Raw genomic sequence first — 12,529 nt, 5'->3', positions numbered from 1 at the left:
GAGCAGGATGTTGTACACTAGCAAAGAAGCCAATGCCTAAATCCAGTGAATATGTTGACTTTGAACCTGTAAAATCAAGTATAGTTATGTCTTGGCTCAGTGTATAGCAAGATTCAGTAGTTAAGCTATCTATCTTAGTGGTGAGATATGTTTGACAGACAGGTGCCCACCCGTTCAGCTCATACTCTTATTACCTTCTCATTAACTGAGGCAGGGGGAGGCAACACATTACCAAGACAGACACAGTGTCTACAGGGCAGCCATTAGGCCCAACAACAGACCCCTGCTGGGCTCCTGGCAGGGGGAGCTTGTTAAATGTGTGGACCTATTGTTCTCCTAAATTGGTCTGTGACTCTAATTGCCCAGTTAGTCCTCTCTTACGGGCTATACTCGTCTACCCGAACTGGAACCAGCCTCTACTCATCAGATCAGGCTGTAAAAGTTGGCTTGGCTGGGGCCGATGGAGGGCTCTTGCTGGCTGCAGACAGGGCTGGTATAAAGGCACAGAAATGAGATTTGGGCTATCTAGAATGGGGTTTGCTTTGGCACGTCTGACTACACAATGACCATTGCAGGCTGGGTGGGATAGAGACCTCTGATTCATGAGGGCAAGTCCTCCAAAGGCCCAGAGGCATCAGCCCCAGATATACATCTACATCTGGAGACAGACGACATCCAAACAAATACTAAGATTATGTAATGTAGTTCTATTGTTAAATTAAGTGGCTCGACTACACGAGACAGAGAGAACGAGACAAATTAGCATTTATGTCTGTGCCCCTGGTCTGCATCTCAAGACGAGATCTCTGATGTCTTGAATGGGATATTGGCATATTATGACAGATGAGTCTGCCTGATGGCACATGTTGCATGTTGCTCTGGTTAATTAGTACCATTCAAATGAAAGTTATTGATATCTTGTCTGAAAGAAATGCATGTAGATCACAGATTTTGTGTTGAGTTCCATGTACAGTGGCTGATGATGCAATAATTTCTTTGCTACTGATGCTCCAAAGAGGTGGGCTAATAGTATTTTGCATGTGGTTCTGAGTTTGTGTTATTGGGAGATCAAAGCCAGGTGAGCCAAAAGAGACGCTCCGTTGCTAATGAGAACTGGAGGCTGTGCCGATGAAACCCTCCAATTAGGAAGCAGGGACACATGAAAGAGACTGGCAATATGAAGGAGACTGCCTGTCTGTCTACAAAAGAAAACTCACCTTTATTTCAAAAGGAACTTTCAGTGATGCATTTTGTGACCCTGAGCAAAGACTCTTTATGGGATTTGGTTGTTTTTTTACATAGCCAATGCAACAAAGTGGCATCATTTTATAATGTGCTCAAAGCAAATATAATATAGGGAGTGGACAAAATAACACATTGACTTTTAAGGTAAATGGGTCACTACTGCAAACACTGCGAAAATTGCCTGCCAAGTAGCAGCACTTTAGTCGGCCGCATATTGTACGCTTTTAACGCCAAGAGTTAGAATTTAAGTTTCCTTCAATGAGGTGTTCACATTATTTTTTTTTTACCTCCTGGACCTATAAAAACAAACAGAGCAGATTCAGTGACTAGGCTTTAGTCGGTGAAAGCTGGGTTGTGATTGCCCATTGTCCCCCCTCCCTTCTCCCCCTCACACACACCCTCCATCTGCTTATTACCCACCCTCTGTCTGCAGTCGTCACAAAAAAAGCTGTTGTCTCCAAACACATCGTCTCTGCGTCTTTGATAGGTAGTTGATAACAGACTTACAGACTGATGGGGCTGGCTGATCTTTCTGCGAATATAAAAAAAGCAGCAGCAGCAGCTACAAAGCCATTCAAGGACAGAAGACACTTCTGACAACAAGCAACCTCAGTAAGAGCTCATCTATCTACCCTGTGGACTCTGGATTTTGTGAACCCTTCAGTATGGCTGTGTTCTTTACCGTGGCTCTCCTGGCTATGGCATGTCCTTTAATGGCATTTGACATGGGTCAGTCCACTCGTTGCGTCGCTATCCCCAACCAGATGAAAGTCTGCAAGGATGTTGGATACTCTGAGATGCGGCTGCCTAACTTCTTGGGTCACAGCAACCTGGAAGGTGAGGTGGTGCCACGCTCAGAGGACTGGAGGCCCATGCTGCAGACAGGCTGCCACCCTCAAGCCCAGGCCTTCCTCTGCTCCCTCATTGCCCCCGTCTGTCTTGACACGTAAGGAGATTTTACATTTCTTGTTATTTTGACTCTGTTTTCTGTGAAATATACTAAACAAAATACTAATGTGTATAACATTGACTTTTTGCTTTTATCATTATTGCAGTCATTTTGCGTTCATTGTGTAACATCTTGTCATTCCTTCTTTCAGTTTTATTCAGCCATGCCGTAGTCTGTGTGTGGCAGTGAGGGACAGCTGTGCTCCGGTGCTCGCCTGCCAGGGTCACCCATGGCCCGAGGAACTTGATTGCGACCGCTTTCCTACCGAGGAAGACATGTGCCTTACTCCTCACGCAAAATTTGGCCACATTGCAAAAGGTATGCACGGCCCACAGACTTTGTTTAACTTTACTGCTTTGTCATCCCATTGGCAGAATGGACTACCAAGTGCTTTCTCTTTTAGATTTCCTATAATTACTGTATATGCCCTACAGTTTTGTTAAATGTTATGTTTAATTTGTTATTACAGATTTACCCAAGCCTGCCTGCCAAAACTGTCCATCTGTGGATGTAGCTCCTGCCATGAAAACAGTCCTGGATGCTTTTTGCCAGCATGACTTTGGTACGTTTCAGAATTCTTTCAATACACTGTTGCTTGTTGATGTGTATCCAGTATGGGCATGTTTTTTTTTTTTCACAATTGTGTGTCATTTTCCAAACCAGATGATTCATTGTTTTTTTTCTCTTCTTCACAGCTGTGACTGCCAAACTTCACCGACGTCGCCTACCCATGGGAGAGCCAGAGTTTGATGTGGAGGGCCGTGTTGAGTTCATTCGCCAGGGACCTCTCCTTCCTTATGACACCCAACACCTACTCCAGCAATGGCTCCTCATCAACCTTCAGTGTGCCAATGCGCTTTTGCGCCCCGGACGGTCACAGCTTTATGTGCTGACTGGTTCCGTGCAGCGTGATGGCACCCTTGCTCTTACCCGTCTCTTCCCTTGGCACAAAAAAGACACAAACATTGCAGTGGCCACTCGCAAGTGGAAGCATTACAGATGTTGAATGGATTGATACTTAGATGTAAAAACTGGGGCTCTGAATCTGTGTTTGAAGTGTAGACTCACATATGAACAATTTGTTTTTATTTTATTTATTTACTTTTTTACCAGGAGTATTCCCATTGAGATTCCGAATCTCTTTCACAAGGGACTCCTGGTCAAGACAGCAGTATAAGAAAATTCAGATAAAACAAACAAGCAACAGATGATTATTCGATTCCACACCTAAAACACATATGATTTAAGACCAAATCAAGGAGGACTTATGACATCCAGTGAGAATTTGTGAAGTAAGCTGAAGGGATATAAGAACAGAGCTGGACATCAACACCGTTGCCTCCCTCAGCAGGTCACATTCTCACCACTGCTCTGACAGCACACAGTAATAGAATGCACTCAAACCTGTACATAGTATTAATTAATGTAAATTGATTGTAGATTCTATTTTCTATAAGGATATTGGTGTATTTATGACATCTTTTTTATGTGTATGTTATGTGGAAAAAGATGACAATAAATGTTTGTTCTGCAAAACTATACCATTGTATGTGTAATGTTTAACCGTAACAATTTTGTTGAACGTACTGCTTAGTCCTTTATAGTCCTGTGGCCACAATTACATTCTTTATACAGCAAAGGGCAGGAGTCATGATAAGGTTTCCCTCCATTTCTCCACAAGGTGGCACACTAATGGAGACAGAGAGCACTGCTTCACTATTATTGTATCATGCCTCCTTTTCATTGCAAGTATTAAAATGGGTTCAGAGACGATGTACAATGCAATGTAAAAAAAAAAAATCCAAGCATTCAATTCAATGTGGATTTTATCCCTTTTGCCTAAAAACTTGACTATATAATTGTGTGCATTGCGTTTACAAATGATCATATAATGTGGAAAGTGGCTCTGTATAAGAAGTAAAACTGTAGAATGACTCATGACTTATTCACTGTAGATGGCCTGTGATCTTGGCCAAACTATGTAGCGCTAATGAGAAGATAAATCACTCACTTTACATTTAAATAGCCTTGTTTTCACCGCCAGGCTGAACAGTTCTAGATAGGGTTGTTGAACAATGGACTTATTGTGTACTCGTTTGTGATACTATTCAGTTGTCCTCCTGAGAGATGATAAGCTGTCTTGTTGTTTAAAATAAATGTTAAAATGCTGAATTATTTTAAGTGATTGAATATTGTTGGCTGCCCCATTTAGGCTGTAATGATTTCAAATGTATGAGTTTGTAATAATTCTTTTTATCACACGTTTTATGTACTGCTAACATAAGACATGGGCCTTTTATAAGGAACATTTAATTTAGTTGCATGTAGACAGCCTGGGGCATCATCTGCTTTTGTTGATTAGTTGATTTAAAAACAAAACTTATTACACAATAAGAGCTGAGCACAAAGAAATGCAAGTTTTTATTTATCCCAGTTACTAATGTTCATTACTTTAAATTGATAAATTGCCCAAGCCAGTCTACAGTGCGTAGTACTTTTTCCGCCTGGGTTAGCTTTGTCTGTTTTCGGCTGAGCAGTTAACAGAGCAAAGCATATGACGTGCAAAGAGAAAAATCACATTCTTATCATGTATAAACCAATTTGTTTAATCAGCAACGTGATCACTGAATGAATTAGCGTCCACAATAGTAGCTCTGGTGAGAAAAGAGCTCCACTCATCTGGTTCGCCACTACAAGACAGAAACCATGGATAAGGGTAAGATGGCAAGATGACAAATTAAATACATGTTTTTATTTATATGTTTTTCTATGTTTTTTAGTGACAACGTTTTTTCCCCTCCCCCCTCAGTTTTGTTTGCTGTTCTTACACTACTGTACGTGGAGCTTTCAATGAGGGTTGTCACTGCCCCGATCTGTGCCTATGGACAGGCTGGATGCCATGCTCCTTCCCTGGCAGATCTCTTTGAGAGGGTCATACAACAGTCTTCAAGAATGCATGGCATCTCCAGTGATCTGCACTCTGAACTTGTGAGTTCTTTTATTTCATCTCTGACATCGATCATCCATCACCATCCATCAACCCTTCGACCGCCATTCATCCATCATCAATCACCCTTGATTGATTTGGCTATTTTTCTAGCCCTGATATCAGTGTGATATGTGTGTCCGTCTTCACAGGAGCAATATTTCTTTCCCAGGAAGAACATCCTAGGAAAACACAAGTGCCACACATATGGCATACTAACACCAGACGATAAGGAGAATGCACAAAGGCTAGGGGTGAGCGTTCATTGTGATTAATAATTTTACATATGGTCATTTACATATGGTCATGGCTACTCATGCTTATCAGTATGTGCATAAGTGATGTCACTTCATCCAGACAGATGATATTAAGCTGTACTTTACCACAAATTTATCTAAAAAACTCTTTAATGTGCAGCGAGAACAACTGACAGAGGTGATCCTCAGTCTGCTGGCGGCCTGGAGTGACCCCCTGTCTCAACTCCACAGCAGCATGTCTCAGGATCAGAATCAAAACTTCAACCACCACAGCTACAGCAAGGCACTGGAGATCAGTGATATGGTGCATGAGCTGAGGGAGGGAGTGGCAATAATGGCTGAGAAGGTAAGGACCCACTAATAGTTGTAGATGTGTTGTGGTCATTAGGGATGCACAATATTTCGGCAATCACATCTTGTCAGCCGATGTTAATAGTTTTTTTTATACATCATCGGCATCGGTCCAATGAGCAAAAGTGGCCCGATGTCAACAACTGATGAATATTTCGGTCTAGCTGCCATTGAGTGTGTTAGGGCGGTACTGGTGTGTGTGTGTGTGTGTGTGTGTGTGTGTGTGTGTGTGTGTGTTGTGTGTGTGTGTGTGTGTGTGTGTGTGTGTGTGTGTGTGTGTGTGTGTGTGTGTGTGTGTGTGTGTGTGTGTGTGTGTGTGTGTGTGTGTGTGTGTGTGTGTGTGTGTGTGTGTGTGTGTGTGTGTGTGTGTGTTTTTGTTTTTGTTTCTCCAATAAATGTGCCACTGGCATATCATTTATTCACCCCCAAGTGAAATCATTTAGTTATTTTTCAGGGGTGAATGTCTATGTCTACATATGTAAAATTATACATTTATGGTAGAATTAATCTTGAGTGTCTTGTTGAATGTGTATCTACAGCAAATGAGAGTAATAGGGTAACAGCGACTTGGGCTACATCCCAGGTTACTAATTTAATTCCCGGCTCCTCCACTTGCCTCCCTTCCTCGCGTTTAAGTCAAGCCCACCGAGGAAGCACGGGAGAGACGTGGGGAAATCATGGGAGGAGAGAGGAAACGAGCAAATGTGTTTTAGATGGATGAGACGTCCTTTCCTCTCAAGCGTCACATGAATTTGTCAGCTGTATGGGCGCAGTTAGCAACTCTTTCAGCTGCACGGCTTCAGGGAAGGCTGCTCTCATGTATCCTCGCTTATAGCTCCTCAATGATCCCTCCTCGATGCTTGATTCAATCTCCTCGGGGCAGAAATTAGAGCTTTGAGATGGCCTTCACAAAGGAGGGACAGAACAACTTCTGGTTCAGCCGAGGACCGAGGAGCTATCAAATAAGGGAATTGAGACGTACCTTTGGTGTTCTCTTCAGTGAAATAAAAAAAAGGTTCGATCGATATTAACATTAGCCAAAGTTAAATATCATGCATCCCTAGTAGTCATATCTAAAAGTGATTATTAGATAACTAATAAAAATTCACTGCTGGGATTAATAAAGTACTATATCTATCTATCTATCTATCTATCTATCTATCTATCTATCTATCTATCTATCTTTCTAAGGTTATTTGCAATATTTCACATTCAATGTAATGTATCACTTCATTCAGGTTGGGTTTTTTGTTTCTGTGACATAGAAACCTTCATGCATTCCTTGAAATATTGAATTATGTACCTTCAATGTTTCTGCTTTCTACCTCAGATGAAGCTATTGGGAGTGCTTGGTAACACTATGGGTTACATCTCTCCTGAGAGTTTGTTTCCCTCTTCTGCCTTTACCTTCTACAAACAAGGAGAACTCAACTCAGTGGACCATCATGATCTACTCTACTGCTTCCGCAGAGACTCCAACAAAGTCAAAAATTATCTCCGGATCCTGAAATGCACCATCCTTCCTGGACTGGACTGTTAATAGTGATAGCAAAGAGGTCTACTTTAGTATCTTCAAAATTTGGCTGGCTATAAAAGAGTCTTTGTTTCTCATTTGCTTTGAACCACACATGTTCTTACTGTACTGTAATGTGTGTATTTTCTGTATAGGATTGTGCGTGCCTCTTGCATTATTAGTGTTTTTAGGTAATTAAACACGTTAGGGTTTGAGCATTGAGCATGAAAAGGTCAAAAAATAAAAATGAGGTAAAACTTCATAATCGTTTTTTGTCATCTTCTTGTTAATGGGGAGAAAAATATAGCTTTATATATTTATAGAAATGGTAGATGGTTTATAGTAGTGTTAACATGGACATGGTTCTGCTCCAGACAGCCCAACACACTAAGAATAAGTAATGTGGAAATTAATTTATTTGCAATTGAGCTATGCCTTCATGATCATGAAAAAAATACTTAATTATGATTATGAGCAGAGTATTACTGTAAAGCTGATCAAAACATGATATGTAAATGCATTTCTAGTGACTCATTTGTGCGTGTAACTGTTGCAGTGGGAATATTTCCTGGAAAGACTTGTCAGTGTAATAACCAATAAATTGCTTACTGAAGCCACTGAAACGCAATTAGATAATTGACCCAGCAGTTAAACCTAATTCAATTTGATACAACAAGACAGTTACATGCATTGGAAAGTTAATATTATTGGTGTTAGTCTTCAAAGGCAGTGTAATCCATCCACATATTTTTAACATCCTCGCAGTACTGTAGCCCTATTACAGGTTTTGTGGATTTGAGAAAGTCATTGGTTTACTTTTCCACTTATTCCAGCCTCTCATGTGTCCCTGACGCTCTTTTGTGGTGGTGGTGATCTCTCTGTTTTTTGGACAGAGTGATTCTGTGATGGTTCTTCCTCATCCTGAGCGAGACCTCGTGCCATGAGCTCATCCATTGGGGAGCGAGTGTTATGAACCTCCTTTTCCTTACAGTTCCTCCACTTCATTCTGCGATTCTGGAACCAAATTTTTACCTAAAGCATTAAGAGAATGGAGAGGTGTTTAGTTTAATCTATGTAGTCCATTCATTTTTCACCCCCTGTTACATCTGAGCTGTAAAACTAAATATGTCTAAGGATGTACACAAATGTTTTTTTCTGTTTAAGGTCTTTTCAGAGATTAATCAGGCAAAAATTAGGTAATTCCTCCTTGATTACCTGTGACTCCTTGAGACTGAGATCCGCTGCAAGTTTGTTCCGGTCTGTCTTGCTGATGTATTTCTGTCTTCGAAAAGTTCTCTCCAGCTCCTTCCGTTGTTCTTCAGAGAAAACAGCCCTCCTCAGGATCCCTCTGCGGGTTTTAGGACTTATATCAGTAGACCACATTCGAATATTTGCTTCCTCTAAAACAAAAAAACAAAAACATATTAATGTCAGTGTGTTGATCCAAGCTACTATATGTCAACATCAGTGAGATATGGGTCATTGATTAGTAGCTGTCATTGGTAGACTGTGGAATAGGGAAAATAAATTGTCACTTCATGTTAAATGAGGTACAAGTAGCAGCCAGAAAATACAGATGTGTGTAGCGAATTGAGATGAAATCGCACATCATTGGCTAAGATGGCTATGGATCATTTTCCCAAGTGTTTTATGATATAGACAATTTTGATTAAAGGGACAAAATGTAATTCTGTCAGCCAGCGATATGCACACTTTACCAACTAAACAACATTTCCTATCTTTTCAACCCAAGATCATGCCTGTTTTTGTCACACTCACTTTATCACTCACTTTTGATTTCTCTTTTTCTATTCATCCAATTTAACAAACTGAGGGTGACTAAAGAGAATATAAAGCCACTTCAACTGAGAAAAAAGGGATTTAGTGAACTGTGAGGAGCAATCCCACGCTACTTCACTCACAGGTGCACGCACAACAAAAGTCAAGTGGAACAATTTATCCAATCCATTCAATGTTGCCTTTTTAATCTGTACGACAAATCTGCACATAGACCACCTCTAGGAAGCACATAACAGGTTTGGACATGCTTCTCACTTCTCTATTGAGACTCAATGGCTTTCACTTAAATAGCTGATTACCAGGTCATCCCTGGGCAACGTGTGTGTCTATCCTAGTGGGCCAACTATAGAGCCCTGTGGGACACCAACAATAAAGCTGTTCAATGGAAATGCCATTACTCGATGGCTCAGTGGCCCAACACTAAATCTTTTCACTTGCAGGTATGAAGCCAGTTTGTATGTGAAGATGAGCTCGAATAAGTCTATAAAAGTCACTTTCATTGAATGCTTTATGTCCTAGTCAAGAAGTCTCCAATGGGCAGGAATGAGAGTTGAAGGACAGGAGAAAAGAGGGGGGTTGGCGGACCAAGCTCTTTAGCCACACAATGGCTGGGGGATGTTCCTGGTCCAGCCCTCTTCTGTAGAGAAATGGGCGAGTTTTTTGTGCTTAGCGGAGTTCATTGCTGCAGTGAAAAATTGCAGTGAGGTCGCGTGTGGATAGTGGAGTGAAAGTGCCAATTGGTCACGGCCAGACTTGGCATTGTTGTGTTGCTGGGCACTGTGGGAAAGTGTCAACCTACTAAGAGGACTCCAGGGACCTGTGGGATGAAGGCTTTCTGATTTGTGCTGTTTTCCACAACAATTGACAGGCATCATACGTTGGAGAAACTAATAACTTCCAATTGCTGTGGGATAGTGCCAAAATAAGACAGCTGCTTGTCTTAATTCATACTACTAGAGTGCAATTTGAAGTCTGAAGTTATATGAACTGAAACATTTCAAGCACAGTTCAGAAGAAAGTCTGCAATTACAGATTTTCTGGACAAGTTTGAATTTTATGCAGCCTTTAAACTCGAAGCTGTAGGGATTCACAACCAAACTTCTTAATGTGCTGAGAGAGTGCCCTGCTCTGAAACAATCTGCCTTATTCAGCAGTAAGAATTCACACCTGGTAATTATAATCTTAATATGACAGAAGACAAGATGTTTATTAGCTCTGCATATTTGCGCTATTAAAAGTGTGCATTTGCAAGTACAAAATAGGGGGCCCCAGGGACTCTTAAAAGCCTTGCAGCCCACCCCTCTTCCCCATCCTAAACAGCCGTGAATGGTTATGAATAGAGCCGTGCAGAGTTGAGCGGAGAATTAGCTCTTTGGCATTGCATCAGTAATTAGCTGTGGAAAGCATGGGAGACCCTGCTGCTAATGCTTAGAGAGCAGCTCAGGCATTGCTGATGAGGCATAAAACACTCACTGTTGAAGACAGGAGGGGGGCTGGACCCACCGCAGCATGCCAGCAGATAATGCGGGCTCCGCAGGAATACACCACTCAGTACACCTGCAAAGAGAGATAGGAAAAGTCAGATATGATGTAGTAACCAGGTGAGACAGGTATTATCTACAAGGGGCTATATCTGGATCACCGCCCACTTTTAACGGCATTTGTTATCTACAGTTTTACAGCAGGGCTAAGCTTTAGGTGATGCATACAGATACATTTTTATTTAGATGTTTCAGCAGCTACACTTTTTTTGAAAACCACACTTAGAGACAGAAACCATTTACTTATTCAGTTTGAAAATGAATTGCTTAAGTAATAATTGGGCTCTAATGGACATGCCATAATTACAAATTAGAAAAAATAAATTGTAAAGATTGCACAGGTTTATAGTAATTAATTTTAAATGTTTGATTTATCTTGTCTTTCTGTGCGGCCATTATTTGTTATCAGGACTGAACGTATTTGATCTGTTATGAAATATAATATAAAGTGATATTTGTTACTGATTTACTTTTATAAATTATATTTTATATTAAATGCCAATGGGAGTATACAGTAATATACTCTAGGAACATTCACAAAAGAAAAGCAGGGACATTTCAATGTTACCGTAAATAATCTTTCTTAAATAAATTAACCTATTTTATACAGTAAAAAAAAATGCCAAGTCAACTTTAGACCCTAAACACTTATGAAACTTGACAAGTTAAGCAATATTTATCCTTCACAATAATATAAGTTTGAAAAAAGAAATAAAATAAGTATGGGAAAAAACAACAACATTGCTGTCATTATGTCACACAGATTTTAAAATCCTAGACAACATCTAAATATATTAGATTTTGTTTAAAGTCTGCTTGCATACAAAATGTGTTTATTTACCCGAGTGTGGCAGAAGTGGCCCTCCTAAATCTTTCCCCTGCTGGGGACTGTGGGCCTGTCTTTGGTAGGCTCCATGCTCAGAGCCCCAGATTCTCCTTGGACGTTCACACACTGCTCGTCTCAGATGTCCACCTGCCGTCCCTTCTGGACGGGCTGAAGGTGTCTGTGACTGCAGCAGATTGTCAATAAGAAAACTCTTTCCAGAGTTCCCGAAGCCCGATAAAGATGGAGGAGAGCCAGCCATATTCCTCCTGGTGCAGCTCTGAACTGAGACCATCCTGTTCACACAGTGACCCAAACACTTGAGTTCCCTCGTCAGCAGTCACAGCTCTGTGACACTAAATTCTCCTATAATCCCTTCTTGAGTGACCAGGCCAACTTCATTAAACTCTGAAGAAAACAAAAGTTCTCTGCTCTTCCTCTTTTTGGGTCTGCACTTAGCTACAGGGCTGTGTCGTGATTGGCTGAGAGGCTCTAATGTGCTTCTCAATTCAGATAAGGCTGGGGCCTTTCTGGAGTGGCAGAAGGTGGGTCTGGCTCATTCATTATGTCAACTAGCCTATTAAATGATAGACACTAGAGACAATGAACTGCTGGCCAAAGTTTAACATGCACCAAACAGTCTTCTCCAGTAGTAAATAGTTTTCTCTTTTCTCCAGCCTCCCATTGTGCCTTATTCAAACCCTGAGCAGTTCATTGGCAATGTGCTTTTTCTGTTTCATTCCAGAAACATTCCTCTGTGAGGGTTTTCTTCATTGCAAAATGATTTAAAAGCAGGCCATGTTAGTGTGAATAAATATGGGTTGACAAAGTAATGTAATCAAATTTTAAGACAAGATATTTTCTCCTCAAAGATGAGCAAAGTGCAAAACGCTGATAAAAGGAAAAACTTTGATATTTGAATTTTTTTTCTTAAAGGTCCAGTGTGTAACAAACTTGTCCTTTTTCATGAATATTTACCACCACCATCAATTCCAAGTATTCCTTTTGGCTTGAAATTTCACATTTGCATTAGCATGAACTGGGGTAGACGCTCCATATTCATA

At 40.8% G+C, this 12,529-nt stretch overlaps 3 protein-coding genes across 4 annotated transcripts; 2 read left to right on the top strand and 1 right to left on the bottom strand.

The window, feature by feature from the left end:
* The first annotated feature begins 1,533 nt into the window (after positions 1–1,533).
* Positions 1,534–3,725, top strand: szl (sizzled). Its single transcript, XM_039809373.1, has 4 exons — positions 1,534–2,191; positions 2,346–2,512; positions 2,664–2,756; positions 2,890–3,725. Exons 1-4 carry the CDS (start codon positions 1,911–1,913, stop codon positions 3,198–3,200), a joined length of 852 nt encoding a protein of 283 aa, XP_039665307.1. The 5' UTR covers positions 1,534–1,910; the 3' UTR covers positions 3,201–3,725.
* Positions 3,726–4,861: 1,136 nt separating this feature from the next.
* LOC120564446 (prolactin-like) lies at positions 4,862–7,530 on the top strand. 2 transcript variants are annotated; one of them, XM_039809412.1, is made up of 5 exons: positions 4,862–4,910; positions 5,004–5,182; positions 5,333–5,434; positions 5,598–5,783; positions 7,119–7,530. In XM_039809412.1, the coding sequence occupies exons 1-5, from the start codon at positions 4,901–4,903 to the stop codon at positions 7,326–7,328; spliced, it is 687 nt and encodes a 228-aa protein (XP_039665346.1). In that variant the 5' UTR covers positions 4,862–4,900; the 3' UTR covers positions 7,329–7,530. The 2 variants fall into 2 exon arrangements, with proteins under 2 accessions (XP_039665346.1, XP_039665345.1); XM_039809411.1 differs by having other exon boundaries at positions 4,862–5,182.
* Positions 7,531–7,712: 182 nt separating this feature from the next.
* dbx2 (developing brain homeobox 2) lies at positions 7,713–11,848 on the bottom strand. Its single transcript, XM_039809594.1, has 4 exons — positions 11,484–11,848; positions 10,575–10,658; positions 8,517–8,701; positions 7,713–8,333 (listed from the first exon to the last, which is right to left on the bottom strand). Exons 1-4 carry the CDS (start codon positions 11,758–11,760, stop codon positions 8,139–8,141), a joined length of 741 nt encoding a protein of 246 aa, XP_039665528.1. The 5' UTR covers positions 11,761–11,848; the 3' UTR covers positions 7,713–8,138.
* Between the last annotated feature and the right edge of the window lie 681 nt (positions 11,849–12,529).

Source organism: Perca fluviatilis, chromosome 8 (genome assembly GCF_010015445.1).
Source record: "Perca fluviatilis chromosome 8, GENO_Pfluv_1.0, whole genome shotgun sequence".
NCBI classification, from domain to species: Eukaryota; Metazoa; Chordata; class Actinopteri; order Perciformes; family Percidae; genus Perca; species Perca fluviatilis.
Note: the sequence above shows the minus strand (reverse complement) of the source record. Positions and strands in the feature narration are given on the sequence as shown.

What these genes read in the sequence shown, in the direction of transcription:
- szl (XM_039809373.1), top strand. Translation starts at nt 1,911, where the DNA reads ATGGCTGTGTTCTTTACCGTGGCTCTCCTGGCTATGGCATGTCCTTTA. An exon ending in ATTTGGCCACATTGCAAAAG is followed by an intron (nt 2,513 to 2,663) that starts GTATGCACGGCC and finishes TTGTTATTACAG; the next exon opens with ATTTACCCAAGCCTGCCTGC. An exon ending in TTTTTGCCAGCATGACTTTG is followed by an intron (nt 2,757 to 2,889) that starts GTACGTTTCAGA and finishes TCTTCTTCACAG; the next exon opens with CTGTGACTGCCAAACTTCAC.
- LOC120564446 (XM_039809411.1), top strand. Translation starts at nt 4,940, where the DNA reads ATGTTTTTATTTATATGTTTTTCTATGTTTTTTAGTGACAACGTTTTT. An exon ending in GTGATCTGCACTCTGAACTT is followed by an intron (nt 5,183 to 5,332) that starts GTGAGTTCTTTT and finishes CCGTCTTCACAG; the next exon opens with GAGCAATATTTCTTTCCCAG. An exon ending in AGAATGCACAAAGGCTAGGG is followed by an intron (nt 5,435 to 5,597) that starts GTGAGCGTTCAT and finishes TTTAATGTGCAG; the next exon opens with CGAGAACAACTGACAGAGGT.
- dbx2 (XM_039809594.1), bottom strand. Translation starts at nt 11,760, where the DNA reads ATGGTCTCAGTTCAGAGCTGCACCAGGAGGAATATGGCTGGCTCTCCT. An exon ending in GCCACTTCTGCCACACTCGG is followed by an intron (nt 10,659 to 11,483) that starts GTAAATAAACAC and finishes CTCTCTTTGCAG; the next exon opens with GTGTACTGAGTGGTGTATTC. An exon ending in CCCCCCTCCTGTCTTCAACA is followed by an intron (nt 8,702 to 10,574) that starts GTGAGTGTTTTA and finishes TTTTTGTTTTAG; the next exon opens with AGGAAGCAAATATTCGAATG.